The sequence below is a fragment of the Panthera onca genome, chromosome E1 (assembly GCF_046562875.1).
Source record: "Panthera onca isolate mPanOnc1 chromosome E1, mPanOnc1 haplotype 2, whole genome shotgun sequence".
NCBI lineage: Eukaryota > Metazoa > Chordata > Mammalia > Carnivora > Felidae > Panthera > Panthera onca.
Window position 1 is genome coordinate 47140629 of NC_138352.1, and position 17474 is coordinate 47158102.

General features: G+C 42.8%; 1 protein-coding gene across 1 annotated transcript in view; it reads right to left on the reverse strand.

Annotated features, from left to right (window-relative positions):
- Nucleotides 1-17474, reverse strand: part of ANKFN1 (ankyrin repeat and fibronectin type III domain containing 1) — a 174278-nt gene that overhangs the window by 120314 nt on the left and 36490 nt on the right. The window contains exons 3-4 of the mRNA XM_060646482.3: nt 14898-15099; nt 11692-11902 (exon numbers count right to left, since the gene is read on the reverse strand). Of these exons, the coding sequence (XP_060502465.1) occupies nt 11692-11902; nt 14898-15083 (397 nt within the window). The 5' untranslated portion in view covers nt 15084-15099. The remainder of the gene's footprint in view (nt 1-11691; nt 11903-14897; nt 15100-17474) is intronic.

Consider the following 17474-nt stretch of genomic DNA (forward strand, 5'->3'; position numbering starts at 1 on the left):
AAAAAAAAAAAAAAAAATACACACACACACACACACACACACACACACACACGCGGGCACACACTCCAGTGGAAAAATTGGCAATATTAGTAGCCTCAAGGTGCAATTTCCTGAAGCAGTGAGATTGACAAGTCAGTACTAAATGCTGTTAATTTAACTAACTTCAGATTAATGGTAGAGTCTGCTATGACTGAAGGCCTCAAACACAGTCTCATTATAGCCTTGCTGGGAAGGTCCTAAATATAGGCATTGACAGTTTAAAACAAATTCGTATACATTTGTGTATTTTTAGACATAGGTTAGGCGTCAGGGTTTGTGTCACAGTTTTCAGGTTGATTAATTGACCCAGTAACTGCACCCTCTACCCACCGCCCCCCTCCTTCTTCCACTCCAAATTATAGAGAAAATGGGGGAATTGTCCTTGCTAAGTCATTCTGTGAGCTTTTTATTGTAAGCCTGATGTTTGAATTGCATGCATGCATCAACACTTGGGTGATAGACACATGATTTATAAAAATAAATTTTTCTAATACTATGAAATCCCCCCTATTAATTTTTATATCCACAACAGTTATTACTGGTGTGAATTCCAGGTGGCATTTCAGATGGACAGCTTCTCTTGAGCTATGCTTGGCTCCCCCTGAAATTTTTCCTGCTTTCCTCAGCACAACATGCTTTGTTTCTAGACTTTCCCTTTCCTCCTCGGCTGTGGCCTTGATGCTGTTTGAGTTGTAGTGGCAAAGGGATTCTACATGTTTAAGGTAGAGCCTTTTGCCTCTTCATAGGCTAAAGGAAAATCCATTCGGTTTTACAGCCAGGTGAATTTTCCAAGATCCTCCAGATCCCTGTGCTTCTCAAATTGAGCTACCTAAACACCAACACAGTGTGGTGGTGCTGGTGGGGCCGCAGTGGGCATCTCTGGAGCCACAGAATGAATATGTGTGTCTTCCCAGGGCATCAATTTTTCCATACAGATTTGGGTAAAAGCCTATTATTTAGAAATTAAAACAAACACTTCTGGAGGAGAATGGAAAGATATCCCCAAAACTGAAGGCTTAAAAAGGAACTTTATAGAAATCTCTCCCACCGTTTTTCTTCCAGGCACCCCTGAGAATGCACTCACTTGCCTCTGTAGTTAGAGGTAATTCCGTGGGTGAGTAGAAGGGGCACCAACCGAGCCAGTGGTTTCCAACCATGTCACCCAGCAAAACTTTTATTATTTTTTTTTCCTATGGAGTTTTTTAATAGCTTAATAAAACACTTCTCTTTTGAAAGATTTTCCTTATTGACTACCAAATCAGCTGACTTACAAAGTAATCATTTTCTCCTTATTATTAATGACCTAATGAAGTGGGTTTATACATTTTAAGCAGAGGTAATATGATAATCATATTAGACCGTGCAGTTTTATCTTGAGTAATGGTGCCATAGTTTAGGCTTTTTGACACCTGGCAAATGACTCTGAGAGTCCCCTTCCTATTTTGGCCAGATTGAGAACATTTTAACCCCTTTATTTTATTGTTATTTTTTTAACTTCCTTATTTTGAAAATGAAGAAACCCAGCCCAAGGAGGTGAGATGGTTAACTGAGATTTTCGTAAAAACCTTAAAGGGGCGCCTGGGTGGCTCAGTCGGTTGGGCGTCTGACTTCGGCTCAGGTCATGATCTCACTGCTCGTGAGTTCCAGCCCCGCGTCAGGCTCTGTTCTGACAGCTCAGAGCCTGGAGCCTGCTTCAGATTCTGTCTCTGTCTCTCTCTGCCCCTCCCCTGTTCGCTCTCCGTCTCTCTCTCTCTCAAATATAAAAAATAAAACATAAAAAATTAAAAAGAAACAGCAACCTTAAAGAACCCAGTGAACTTCCTCTATGGCAAAAGGAATGCAAATTAACCTAGTACTTACATATCACACATTCTAACTGCTATAGATTTGGCATGAGGCTAGTGAATTCCTTTTGGTTGGTCAGTTGGACACAGAAACGAGAAACGCTATGTCTATCATATGATTTGTTCTCCTGCCCATCCACTTCTCTTTTCCTTGGATCCATTTCCCTTTTACTTCCACACTCTGGACATTTTTCCCTGGAGTCCAGAATTCCCAATGTACTTGCAAGGTTTGGTCTTTTCTTTCTCATTGTAGTCGGTTCCTTCTCCAGCCAAGCAACTATCCCTCTGAGCAGGCATAGCCAGCACAATAGAGGGTCTGTGAGTGTGTGGTGAGCCGGCCGGCTGGCGCAAGACCACTCCGCTGCTCCTGAAATAGGCCCCACGCTATTGTGGTGTTTAATTATCAACAGCATTTCTACCACCCAGTGTCTGAGTGGGTATTTGTTCTAAGACCTGCCCAGCTAATTAACTACGAGGTGGGGGTGGGGGTGGGGTGGGAACTTGGTGTTCAAAGAATACAATTACGGTTACTGTTTAAATCCTGAGATAAATAATGATCAGACTGAATGTTTTTTCCTCACCATCAGAATCTAACCTATGGATCGCCAAGTACACACTACTTCTTAATTTCGTCTCGCCCTGCAATTGATGAGTTTTGGCCTGGTTGATAATTGCTTAGAGCAATATAACGAGGGTAAAATGTAAACTAATTTCAATTTTTAACTGAAAGTGTTAGGGAATAATTCATTTGATTTGCTTGAAAAAATGAATACATGTGCCCATTACTAAATGATATGACATTCTACAACTTAGCAACAACTTTTCTATTGTTACTAGCATTTTTCTTTTCTCTTTTTTTTAATTGATGAGAAAAGGAGGCACAAAGACAATCACTTAGTCTCAGTATCCGAAAGAGCCTCAGAACCAGCCTTAGGTGCCTCTTCTTATAGGACCCGTGGCCCAGGAGGGGAACTCACTGCTCACTAAGGTGGTCCTGTCCATTCTCACTGTCGGTTTTAATTTTAAAAGAGTTTAATTTAGGGGCGCCTGGGTGGCTTGGTCGGTTGGGCATCCGACTTCGGCTCGGGTCATGATCTCACGGTCCATGAGTTCGAGCCCCGCGTCGGGCTCTGTGCTGACAGCTCAGAGCCTGGAGCCTGTTTCGGATTCTGTGTCTCCCTCTCTCTCTGCTCCTCCCCTGTTCATGCTCTGTCTCTCTCTGTCTCAAAAATAAATAAACGTTAAAAAAATTAAAAAAAAAAAAAGAGTTTAATTTAAAGAGTTTCCTCATCCTGAGCTGAAATCTGCTTTCCTCTTATTTCCAAAGTAGAGGCAAAGTGATACAAGGGCTTTGGGTCAAAGATCCGGATCAAGCACCGCCCGTTACAAATGTGTGATCCTAACCAGTTATGCTACCGTCTTAAACCCCAGTGTCTCATCTGAAAACTGGCACAGTAATAGTACCTGTCTCATAAGTTGTGATCAATTATTGATAATCTTTGCATAGATGTCTCTCAAATAGTGCAGTTTTGTATTATCATTATTATATTCATTGGGCTGTGTTATATGTTTTAGAGGCACACAAAACTAAATCAAATACTTGTTTTATAAAATAGGTCTGTTCTTCCATCAAAAAAAAAAAAAAAAAATCTCTGACCGCAGTTAAAAATTTTCTGCCCCAACTACTATTCAGAAATACATTATATACTAAATCGTGTCAATTTTAACCCTATCTGTTATTTCAAAGAAGAAAACAAGGTCACTTAGGTATAAACCTTGAATTGTAAGCCAATATCCTCTGGGCAACCAAGAACAGCAGTTCATAAAACGACAACCTTCTAACAACCTCACAACTGACTTGTTTTCAGGTAGGAACTCAAAGGAAATACTATAGAGGAGTCCAATAATCCAATGTTTTTTAATTAAAAAACTCTCATAGCAGAAAAGCTCAAAACCTCAGTTTCAATTTACCTGTCCTGCTAAGGTTAAGGACTCAGAATTCACTTTGGCTTCACTTAGGTCTTGACCTAAGTCTTCTTTTCAAGTCTTGACCTTGAAGTCTTATTTTCAGGTTTTCCCAAGGACTTTTAGAATGTGGTTCCAAAATGTTTTAGAGATTTGGAGATTAAGTGTTTCATTTTAATTACCATGGCACTTTCTCCTCTTAGAACTCATTACGCCCTGGACATGGGGCTCTGGAATGTTCTTCCCTGCTACTTTCCAGCAGAATGTGGATTCACAAAGTCCGTATTATACAGCTTAAGTTGTAATTGTGGTTCTTTAAGAGACAATGACCCAGAGAGAGACTTCTGTCCCTGCTCTCCCAAACTCCAATGGATAAATGGACATCTCTAAAACAAGCATACAAAACACTTGAGGAAATTATTTAGAAAATCGAAAGCAGATCACTGAATGATGTCATAGCTTAACTATGAAATAAGATAACCATATCTTTTGCCAATACTTTCAAGTGCTGTCTAATAGAAATATAGTGTAAGCCAAATCATTTAAAATTTCCATAAAAAAGAAAAAAGTGATATCAACTTTAATAACCTATTTTAGTTTACTCAGTAGATCCAGACTATTATCACTTCAACATGTAATCCGTGTAGAATTATTAATGACATAGTATAGATATTATGTATACAATATATATAAGTGTTAAGAAGTGTTTGTATTGGGCAGTGTTTTCAAAACACAAACTATACAACAGATGCATAAAATATTTCAACTCGTCACCAGAAACTCTTGGGTTGTTTTATATTGTTTTTGATATTTATATTGGCTAACTAACTGTCCCGTAATAGTCACACCCTTCTGCACTGTACTTCTGAGCTGGGTCTGTGTGACCAATCACATTCAGCAGGAAATGATAATACGTCATTCCTGAGATTAGGTTATAAAAGACACTGTTGCTTCTACCTTGGTTTGTCTCTCTATCTCTCTGTCTGTCTTTCTGTCTGTCTCTCTCATCATTTGCACTGGGGGAAGCTAACTGTCATGTCAGGGAGCAGCCTTATGGAGAGGCCCATGCAGGAAGGAACATAAGTGTCTTGCCAACGGTTATTCTGAGTAAGGTTGGAAGTGGATCCTCTACCTCAATCAAGCCTTAAGAGGATAGTAACGGTTATGTTGGGAGAATTTAGGGACGCGGACCTAGGTTGTGAGCATGTGCATGTGCACATGTATGGATTGAGTGGGTTGTCAAAGGTATCCTTAAACTTTATCTGTCACATTGTAAGTTTTTACAAGGAGAATGTAGTCTCTGTTGCATGTACATTTAAAAAATCAAAAACAAAAGAATGAGGGACAATTAACTGCTAAAGAGCAGGTGAACAGACCTTAGGTTGTGGCCACCGGATGTCTAAATAATTACTCGGAAATATGAAAAAAGGTCAATTCACTCAGTATTTAGTGAAATCATTCCCTTCAAAAATAAACAAGACATTCACACCTTTCAAAAGAAGTGGCCTTGGGATTCATTCAATTCAATGAAGCACATATTTACTGAATGCCTACTGTTTCCTGGGGATGCCGAAATGAATGAGACAGACGGGTTCTGCTCTTATGGAGTTTACATGCTAATGCAGGAGAGACAGTAAATAAGCAAAGGAAATGGAAAAATACATATACAGTGATAAGTACTATGTAGAAAATTTAAGTGATGTGATTAGAACGTGACTTTAGACATTGGACTTGGTGGCCAAAGAAATCCTCACTTGAAGATTTGACAGTTAAGTGGAAATGCTAGGAAGGAGTTGGTCAGGCAGCGATCAAGACGAAAAGCAGCCAAGCACTCCAACTGTAGGGAACAGCTAGGACAGAGGCCCTCAGGTAAGACAGTGGGGTGTGTTCACGGGATGGAAGGGAGGCTGGTGGGGCTAGTGTATCGCGGGTGAGGGGTGAGCAGTGTGAGATGAAGCTTGAGAAGCAGGTCTGTAAGTCCGGGTGAGGATTTGTACACCTATTTTAATGAAGCAAATAAAAATATCTGGGGACTCATTCTAGAGACCTGCCCAAAGTTTGTTCTTTACATATTCTTAATGGTTGCAAATCTTTGTCCTTTGAGGGTGGATTTGATTTCAGGAAACCACTCTAAATCATCTGAAGCCAAGTCTGGTGAACGTGGAGGGTGATGACGCGGGGCGATGCTGTTTTGGAACAAAAATCAGGTGTGACTGTAAGCAACGAGTCAGATTTTCTCATAAACTGGCTCTGAGGACAAATCCAGAAGTGTTTGGAGCAATGGCCGCTCTGTTGGAACAAGTGTGGGGTCTCCCGTGAGGACCGTGTTAAAGGATAACATTTGTTTGGCTTGTAGACTTTCTGGTGTGTTTGTTTACATAAAGCCAGCCTCATTAGTTTATAGTCACACCTCTTAGACGTGCCCTGAACCAGTCCCAGCACCGGCACGGACCCTCGACTGCTGCAGAAACTTGTGGCGCATCCTGACGTTGTCTGTCAAAATTGTAACATCGGTGTCCGCGCCATACTCGCGTGACAGCTACTGGGCAATTGTGTTTTATGAAGTCACTGAATGTAACTAATTCTGGGCGACATCTCCCAGTTCCACGGGCAATACCTGAGGGAAAGTGAGAGAGATCACAGAGAAATGCAGAGAGGGTCTGCAGAGAAGGGAGAACACAGCTGCAAGGAAGGGCAAAAAGACTGAAGATGAAGTGCATCCCACCATCCTTCCTGGTCCACATCATTCAACAGTGTAAAGCTGAAAACGGTCAGGCTCCCTTTACGGCCAAATTCTACAACAGTACCTGGAAAAATAACAACGCAACAATAGCAAAAGATACTCCCGAGTGTAAATTGCTGGAAGACTTACAGGTATTTCCCATACTCTGTGTAATGCGCTCTGCACGTAACTCATGTGCATGTGTATGTGCATAAATTCAATACCTGTAATTCCCAGCAGTGGGAGACAGGGTTCAAAATTTCAACTGAAGATTTCTGAGCACCTACTTTGTGCCAGGTACTGGGGTCGCAAGACAGACAAAATCCATGTGAGTGACCAGATTTGTACATGGTAGGTATCCAAAGAGAACTCGTTTCTTTATGATTACTGTTAATGGACCCTAGATGATGTGAAATAAATAGCAGTCTCAGAAAGGCAAGGACCCCACTGATGATTCGGCAAATTCCTTCTAGAGGCTGCTGAACTGGGATTTCAGAATGGGGGCAGGATATGAGTTAGTCAGAATGAGGCAAAGGCTTAGACTGGGGACTTTCACTTATAGAGACAAGTCTTTCTTGGATAGCGTTTGTTCAGTTGAGCAGGTGTCATGGCGACTGGGATACTGAGTGGATAGAACGACCAAAGGCACAGTCCCTGGGTGTTGTGAGGTGCTTCTCTACATTAGCTGTCCTAGTTCCAGTCCTTTCTAGTCTGTGCCTGTTTCCTGAGCTCAGCACACCAGTCCACCTGGAAGTATTTGGGATTCTACTTTAATCAAGACTGATATTAGAAGGAATGGATATTACTTTGCTGCTTGCTTAAAGATGGGAAGAACGGCAAAAGTCACTGAATAAGGATACTAGATTGATCTAATGAGTAGGCCGGGTTCTGCATGTATTTAACATGGGGGTTGTGTACAAGTTTGGGTGGCTACTTCTGGGACTTTCCCGATAAAGAAGGAAATGTACATGGCTGAGTTTCAAGCCATGTTTGTAAAGAACACCTTGCTATGGTGTTGTGATTCAGGAGCTAAAGACCGAAAAGCATACCTGACCAATAATTTAGAGTTAGGTCCCTAAACTCAGCTGTGTCTTTGTGATTCCTGCAATGAGCTGGGGAGAATCACAGAGGACTTGCTTCAGAGTTGTGTTGGGATCCTTGGTTGGCAGAGTGGAAAGCACATGGGGCTGGCTTTCAGAAGGGGACATACAGGAAACAGAAGATAGAAAATGAACCCTCGTAGAGACTCTGTACTCTGCTTTGGAATACCTGACTGGCATTAGAAGAGGAGCTGACGGAGAGTCAGGGAAGGAAAGAATTGAGGTGTGATAGTGAGTGTGCTGATGCTTTTACACAAATACCAAAGCATTTACTATAGAGGAATTGGGTTTAAATCCTACTTCTGCCATCTACTAGCTTTGTAGCATTGGGTGAATTATTTTGACTTTCCTTTTTTTAATGTTTATTTACTTTGTTGAGAGAGAGAGAGAGAGAGAAAGAGAGAGACAGAGAGGCAGGCAGCAGGAGAGGAGCATAGAGAGAGGGAAAGAGACAATCCCAAGCAGGCTCCATGCTGTCAGCGCAGAGCCTGACCCAGGGCTCAATCTCATAAACCATGAGATCATGATCTGAGCTGAAATCAAGAGGCAGATGCTTAACCAACTCAGCCTCCCAGGCACCCTTGACTTTTCTTATTCTAGTTTCCTCATTGAGCAAAAGGATGAAACAGACTCCCATCTCATAAGCCAGTTGTGAGGACCGAATGAGGTGATGCACCCAAAAGAAGTTTTACAATGTGTAAAACACCCTAAGAAATTAAGACCTCATTGTTATTTTTCTTCTTTTACTTCCTGCCTCTGCAACTTCTGGGGAACAATTCGCAGCAGGTGTTTGCTTATCTGGTTCTGGCTGGCGAACCCTGGTGTTTCTCATGGGCTGGCTCGCACTCATGCACAGAAGCAATTCTATGTCTTTTGTACTTGATATATAAAGTGAATTAAAAATCCCTGAAAACAGATTGTGCTTTTCTATCATGCCTCTCTCCAACAGGAAAGGCACCTTAGGGTATAGGACAGAACAAAACAATATACCGTAGGATTTTAGCAAATGGCACAAAGGGAAAGATTCAGGGCCCCAGTCCTCCATATTGATTATTTGGAAAAGCAGCAAGTTTGCATAGAAGGATCCCAGGCATGGGTGTCCCACAGAGTTGGGTTTGAGTCATTGACGTCCCTATTCACCTGCCAGATGTGTGACCTTTGGTTAGTCATGTAACCCCCTGTGCTACCATGAAAACTCATGTATATGGAGACTTCATAGCTACCCAGTCGATATTCCTTTGCCATTTTTACACATGTGGGAGTCTAACAGGGAACTATCTCTTTGACTTCTTGGGTGGCCAAGGTGACTTAGGTGTCCTATTTCCTGGAGGCTAAAACCTAGGTTTATCTCTCACCTTCCTTTACAACTTTGTGATGATGGTTCTGGTTATCATCCCAGAGGGAATGAGAAAAACCAGGGACCTTTTGAATGAATTTGTTTTTGGTTTAACTAGATATTTAGTACGTGGGATCTTTTATGGAGATTTAATTACGCACAAGGGGACTTGGGGAGATTGGGAGTCTCACTGGTTTCACGGAAAATGCAGAATTCTTTGTAGTGTCTCAGGTAACTGGGACTGATGTTTCATCCAGCCCAGTGCAGGCAACATCTGCATGAATAGTTCCCTTGTTCCTACAGAATGGGGCTCAGTCCACATTCTCTATGTTCAGACCCTCTGCTCCTCTCTCCACTGCTCTCTCACTGGATCTTTGGGATAGACGTTATTGCAACATAAATTAGAAGGTAGCAAAGAGGGCTTTCAATTTCTTCCATCTCTATTTGCCCACTCCTACCCCTCCAAGCCCCCCGCTCCACTAGAAAGAAGTGACACTTTGACGAAAGAGTTCTTACTGAGAAGCCCCGACCCTACGGAACCCAAATCCTCACTCTGTGTGACAGGGATGTGGTGAGCCCAGCATTTTTAAAATAAAGAGTTTTCTGATACAAGGATCTGCCTCTGTACGTAGTCTTTGGGTGGTGGGGGGTTTATGAAACTTACGAGCAGAGATGTGGCCTCTAATTATATATTTGCTTGCTTCTCTGGGTCTCACCGCTTGGAAGTAAGTGAATCAGTATTAGTGAAAGTAACAGTTTGATGGGTTTACTTTTTTCTTTTAGGAAACATAAAAACTGTGGCTTGGAGCCATTGTGGTCATTGGGTCAGAGAGTTTGCACCAGGGGAATGTGAGTGCCCACCTCGGAATGTTGCTGTAGGGTTTAAAGGAGTGAATGCATGTAAAGTGCTCAGAATAGTGCCTGGCGCAGGGCAAGGGCTGTGCAACTTCGTCCTGTCCGCTCCTGGAGGGCACTGCCACTGGCCCCAGAGCAGCTCCCTTTGGCAAGTACTCTCAGCTCTACTTCAAAAAACATCCGGAAAGCAGCCGGTCCCGAAAGACCACGCGTTATCGGATTCCATTTACGTGAAATGTCCTGACTGGGCAAATCTATACAGAAAGAGAAGGTAGCTTAGTGTCTGCCTAGGACTGGGAAGAGTGGGGAGGTCGGGCAGTGGTAGCTAAAAGGTGAGGTGTGAGTGAAGAAAAGGGTCTAAACCTGATTGTGGTGATGGTTGCACAACCGTGCATTTACCAAAAACCACTGAACTGTACACGTGAAATGGGTGAATCGCATGCATGTGAATTGTATCTCAAGCTGTTCAAAGGCGCATCCAGAATTCTGCGCCAGCCCGCCACCAAGGTCACTACCCTGCTAGTCCAAGCACCTGCATCTGTCTCCTGGACCCCTAACCAGTCTTCCCAATTTCGCAGCGGCCCCGCCACTGTCTATCTCCCGCAGAGCCCTGCAGTGATCGTCTCAAATGTAAACCAGAACACATTATTCAGCTGCTTAAACTGCTCTGCTGTCTCCCCATCACATTTACAATCAAAGCGAAACACCTTACCGTGGCCTGCAAGAGCCTGAATGGTCTTCCTCCACCATCACTCTCCCCTTGGTTTATCTGCTGTAGCCACACTGGCCTCGTTCTTCAAACAGGGCAACTCACTCCTACCTGCCTTGGCAGCTTTCTATTTGCTATTCACTCTGCCTAGAATGTGACCCCACATGTCCTCACTTGGCTCATTCCTTGATATCCTCTAGGACCAGGCTCAAATGTCACTGCATCAGAGAGGCTTTTCTTGCCCAACCCTATTTAGAATAGTCCCCACTCTGTCAGTCTCTAGCCACTCACTTATTTTCTTCATCACATTTGTCACTATTTGCGTTTACAATTTAATTGATCTATTTACTTGCTTATTGGAAGTCTCCTCCACTAGTGTGTAAGCTCTATGACAACAGGGATTTTGTCTTGTTCACCATGGCGAGGTGAGCCTAGGTACCTAGAACAGTGCTCTGTCCTCAGTGTTTGTTTGCTGTTGTTTTTTTTATTTTTATTTTTAACGTTTATTTTTGAGACAGAGAGAGACACAGCATGAACAGGGGAGGGTCAGAGAGAGAGGGAGACACAGAATCTGAAACAGGCTCCAGGCTCTGAGCTGTCAGCACAGAGCCTGATACGGGGTTTGAACTCACGCGGGGATCACGAGATCATGACCTGAACCGAAGTCGGACGGCCAACTGACTGAGCCACCCAGGCACCCCTGTCCTCAGTGTTTGCCGAATGAATGAATGAATGAATGAATGAAGCAAGCCACCATATTGACTGTGGACCCAAGACACTAACCCACATACACACTTAAACCTTTTCTATGTATACTTCCTATTCTATAGCCTCACTTGGAGTGTTTCATATATTTTAAAACTTGGGTTAAATTCTTAGGAGGGAGTTCTTTCAAGGATCCCTTTCAATTCCACTTGGTATATTCTATGTAGCACGTAACTTGATGCCTAGACTGGTAAAACATTATAGGTATTTGCATGAAAGTCCGTGAAAACATGTAAAGGAATTCTGAGCCTATCTTCATCAACTGTTCATGCCGTAAATGTCAGTCATGCTATTTCGGTGGCACGAAGCTGGATCTAGCCTTAATAATACATGTTTTTATCCCCAGGTTTACTTACAGTGCGGACTTTCTCTGGCCCCTGTCCTCAGAAGAATCCTGGCAATGGGCACGTTGTTGGTCATGATGGCGATATCCAGGGGCGTCAGCCCCTCACTGTTAGGGGTGTTGAGATCTAGCTCCTCTGGTGTATATTGATACAGGAGGATCTGCACAGCATCCATGTCCTGTTGTTCGACTGCTTCAAACATGGCTTCGTTGCCCTGGAAGTTCTGGAGGACAAGCACACACGCAGGTGAGCACACTTTCACAGACCGGCTTGCCTTGCGGCTTAGCTGTTTTAACTTCAGTGACTGCATCCCCACTCATAACTGCAATTGATCCCAACAAACACGACTTGTTAAACACAGTTGGATCCTCCCTCCCTCTTGTCTAATGGCCATTGAATGGATCTGTACATTTAGATGCATTGAGACCATACGGTAGGGCATGGCTAGTCTACAGGTAAGGGCAAACACCGGCTTTTCTCGCAACCAGTCTTCTGTGCGAAACCGTCTGATAGGTCATTAGAAGGTGTCCCATGAGGAACGTGGCCTGCAGTCATATAAATCTGGTACACACTGGATTCGTCTAGGTTACCACACTATTTTACTGTAAGACCCGTCAGGGCCTTTGATAATTCTAACATGCAGTTATGCCTCTCCGATAGGTGAGAAATATGACCTATTTTGAATATTTGTGCAGAGAACATATCTTTCATTGCATTTGTTTTAACTGCCCCTGGAATAGCATTCTACAGAACACAGTTTGGGAAGTGCTGGCATAGATAACGCAGTACAGGTCATTTAAATTACGACTGGCTTGGAGTTGAGAGCACGATCTCCTCTCCGCTCATCCCCTCTCTCCCCATCCCTACGTCTCTTCTCTTCTATCACTCAGACCCAGATGCTGTCATCCCTTGCCTGGACGATGGCAATGACCTGCCCATTGCTGGTTCTTGTCTCCTCCAGCCCATTTTCATACTGAGATGAGAGTAGTCTCTCTAAAACTGATGTTACATACCCCTTCCTTTCTACAGCTCCCGAATAGCTCTCACTGCCTGCAGGCTGGCTCCCCAGCTCTTAGCTCTGTACTAACTAACATCTGCACCTTCTCAGCCCCGAGGCCCCAACCACTGAACACCTGGCATTGCTGAGCCCCCGAGGGAAGGGCTCAAGAGGTGGTGTCCAGGGAGGGCTTTGGTGGTTGGGTGGCCACCTGTGCTGAGAGGACCAAAAGTTGAATGTTCACAGGATTCAAATCACCTATAGAAAAAAAAGTAGCTAACGACAATACGATTCCACTGAAAAGTTCTACCAGAGATTAATAGTAAACAAAGGACAAAAGGTCTGGAATTCTCTCATACGTATTTCTGTAGCTCATGGGAGAAGAGCAACACATACACTATTTCTACATCTGTTTGGGATCTTCTCTAAGTGTTGTTTGCTCTTTAAAGAATGTTGAAATACCATCGGTCCTGACACAGCTTAGGGCTTGCCTGATCGAACATATTTATGGTTGGCAGGTTTAATTTTAGTACCATCAAAAATCAGTTCTCTCCATCAAAGGCAGCAGGTCAGCTTAAGTGAGTACAGGACACATGGTTGAAATCTGAGGGAAATACAATGCTATTATGCAAATACTTGTTTTGACAGTGGGGTCCCAAGGGATAGAACTATTTTGGTGTGCAGCTCTCTTTGCTACAGGACAATCTACTGAATGCAAAGGTGTTTTGTCTCCAATCTGCCAAACTGAAGAGCCTCTGATGCTTAGGCCTTAAGTCAGCCACAACCAAGCCCTCCCAGAAGATGAGCTTGAAATGAGACAACAAATGGGAAAACAGAACAAAGTCAACATGCTGCCCTGTCCACAGTTGTGTATTTGGTTGTCATTCTTACTATGCCTCATTTCTCATGTGCCATATTTGCTCTCACTCTGAAGTCCTTTCCTCCTCCATGCTTTCGTTGGCAAACTCTAGCGTGTTTCTCTTGGGAAAGCCTAGGGCTCATTTCTGTTTGAAGCTCCAACAAGTGGTGTTATTGCCCCCTGCAGAAATGCCCTTGCTGAGCATGTTGATATATTATGCCCTCAGCTTTTACTGATGGTCACTATCAGAAACTACTCTATGAGAAAGTCTATAACGTCACCAATACAGACCTTTATACTCTATTACAGAATTCACTGTGATGTCATATAAAGGCCCAGAGGACTATAAACAGGAAAATACTCGTTTCTCCTGGTAGACTGATATACTTTCAGTTATCAGCTAATGGGATGCTATAACCACCTGAGCTTCCCTTTTTGCTTTGAATGACGAGGAGCTCAGAGATAAATGTAATGATAAATTTTAGGTACTATATTTGCCGAGGCTTTTAGTATATCTGTTTCTATTTCTATCTTCATCATTTTCTAGTTTTTTTTTTTAAGAAATTTTTTTTAATGTTTACTCATTTTTTTGAGAGACAGAGAGAGACAGAGCATGAGCGGGGGAGGGTCAGAGAGATGAGAAGGGGAGGGACACAGAATTCGAAGCAAGCTCTAGGCTCTGAAGTGGCAGCATAGAGCCCAGCACGGGGCTCAAACTCACAAACCGCAGGATCATGACCTGAGCCGAAGTCGGACACCCAACTGACTGAGCCACCCAGGCGCCCCATTTTCTACATTTTTTCTTTTTCACTCTTTCCTTCCTTCCGTTCCTTCCTTCCCTTTCTCTCTCCCTCTCTCCCTCTATCACTTTACTTATTTCCCATTATATAATACATACACCTTTTTTTTTTTTTTTTTTTTTTTTTTTTTTTTTGGCCTGGATTCTGTTTTGAATGCCTCTGGAAGACATATGGGCTGCACATCACAAATAAGTAAATGAAATATTCATTGTTTATTTGATACTTGAATGAACACTGAAGCTTTCAGAAAGCCTATATCATTCATGCTCCACAGTTATCAAACTGCTATTTTGTTTGTTTGTTTCTCTGATATATTAGAGAAAGAAAAACTAAGAGAAAAGAAGGGGCAAGAAATTAAGAAAAAGTAAGGGGAAACTCCCGCAATCACTCAAGCTTTGGCTTCAGCACAGACACGTGTGGTTCCTGCCTTATCTGACTCTTGGCACTTGTGGACCTGCAAACACCAGGTTCTGAAGTAAACGTGCAACATCTTAGGATCTCCTTAAACCCAAACACAACTCCACAAAGCAAGCGGAGACAAGAATCCAAAGCATGTTATTACCACTGAGGTCTTCCTGAGGCTCAGCCGGTCGGTTCTTGTTCTGAAATAGGCCTCATCGAACGAAGAGTGGCTTCCCTTCAGCTTCTCAGAGAGGTTTCTGTACAGGCGTTTGGCAGCGTTGGGAGACGATGGGGCACTATGTTTTTTCGACTGAGAAAGATGCAGATTCTGCATTTGTTGGGTCATTTTCACAAAGCGGTTCCTGAGAAGAGGAAAACCTGATGTTGTATCATTTACACAACGTAATTATAAGTTGACAAAGAATTTTATCATCACCAGTAACCATCTGGAATCCTAATAAAATACTGTAGCTGGAGGCGACCTTCGAGATGAGGGCCAGCTTTTTCATGTTATAGATGAGAAGGCTGAAACTCAGGGAGGGAAACAGCTTGTTTACGGCCACGTAGCTAATTGGAGACAAGAATGTAATGACTATATCCATTTACTATCTACACGTATACACTTATATACACACATGTATACGACATGAGCCTCGACTCAAGTCTTTTGGTCTCTGTCCCACTGAGGGGAAGTGTCTCAAATCTATAACCAGGAGTTCCGTTCGGTTCCCCTTGGGTATATGTAATTGGGACCTTTCTACTTACCTCCTTTTAGATGCTGCCCTCTGTTGGGTATGGTTGTTCCCTGCAGATACCCCTTCTCTTGAGGTGTTAAATTGCGCATCTTGTCTGAGATTTGGTGAGCTACCCCAGTGCCCAGAAGTTTGGGGGATTTGTATCCATAGCTCCATCCCTGCTCACCCCAGATACTCCAGACAGTGTCCTCTGGGGGGACTCACTACTGGTATTCTCCAAGTAGTACTTGACTGTTGTTCCACAAACCTCTAAACAGGTCCTCACCAATGTCACACCTGGAGTCAGTTTCCAGGAGATCAGCCATGCCATTTCAAAAGCCATCCACTATTAAGTTGGGTACTGCTACTGACATATTGATGCTGCTGAGGCAATGGCTGCCTGGCATGCATATGTGTACTGGATGAGCAAATGCACGAGTGAAACAACTGGCCAAGGCAATTATGTACCATGGCTTCTGGTACACTGGGCCCAGATCTCTCTGGAGCACACTGCTGTGTTCTCACCATCTCCCCTTGAATCTCCGATGGAGCCTTCCATTTGTAATGCTGCCATTGTTACATAGCTGCGGCCCTTGGACATCATCTCCAGTCTTTGAATTGTCATAGTTTTATGGATCTCATGATACAATATCATGTAAGAATCTCTTTTATTAACCCAACTCGTCATGGGACTGACTTTGATGATTCCCCAATTTCTATAGGATAAACTCTAACTTCTTTGGCCTCACGTACCAGTTCTTACCTCTCCAGCCTCATTGCCTACTGTACCTCCATGTTTCATGTTTCTGTCTTTCTGATCTCCTTAGAGTTTCCTAAATAGTTCAAACTCTTTCCTGCATCTGGGTGCTTGTTTGCACTGCTTTTGCCTGTATTGGAATCCCATCTGTGCCTTCACCACCTAGGAAACAATTGCTGAGCCTTAAGGTCTATGCTCAAGGGGTCTCTGACAGTCTGAGGCAAACTTGGGTACTTCTTTACTCATTCGCTTGGTATATGCTTCTTACAGAAAATATTTTATTGTATTACAACTCTTTGGCTTTCTGTCTCCTAGCTAGTCTATATGTTTCTCAAGAACAAGGAATGCCAAGTATGAATTTTTATATCCCCAGAACCTAAAATGTACCTGCCTCAAAGTGAAAGAAACATGATACAGATTAGGCTATGGATTGCTCCTCTTCCAGCTACTGACTATGTGATCTTGGGTGAGTTACTTAACATACCTGAATCTTATTTTTCTCGTTTATAAAATAGAGATAATACTAATAGCACATTATGGTTGTGAAGATTTGGTGAGGTAATGTATGTAAAGAGCTTACAGTATAGAAAACTCATGGAAGCTATCATTTTTTTGTTACAGAAGATGCTCAGTAAATACTTTAGAATAAAGGAATGTTCATATGAGAGTCTATTACAAGTAATATTCTAAGGAACTACTCAGAAAGTTCATTTTCTGCTCATACTTCTGAACTGGGTTCCATGTCCATTGGCCCCAACTAACCTTGACTTACTTGCACATTAACAAATGGAGATCTATCCTCATTACATTGTTGAATGTCTTTAGGCACCTTTTAAGTGTTGCTTGCAATTTCCTGCAACACAAAAAGCCTTCCCAGTACCTTCCAAGGTGGTCAGATCTATTCAGGGTGAGCCACGTGTATCAGGCCCCACTCAGTCTTTGCTGAATGGTCATATTTACATTTGGGAGGATGACTTAATGCACTCTCTGTAGTGCCTATGTACATATGGGTGTGTTTTCATAAATCTTTAATAATCTCTTCATTTACCTAAATGCAGAAATAGAATAGGTGATTTGGCATCTTCCTCCTTCCATCTACACATCCTTTAACTTTGATTCAATAGCAATTATAGTGTTTCCTCTATATCTTGCCATTCCCACAAAAAATCCAGACTGATATGCAAGCTGGCTCACATGGAGATTGCCTTAACCTCTTTCTTTCTGCCTTCTGTCTCTAGCCTTTTCC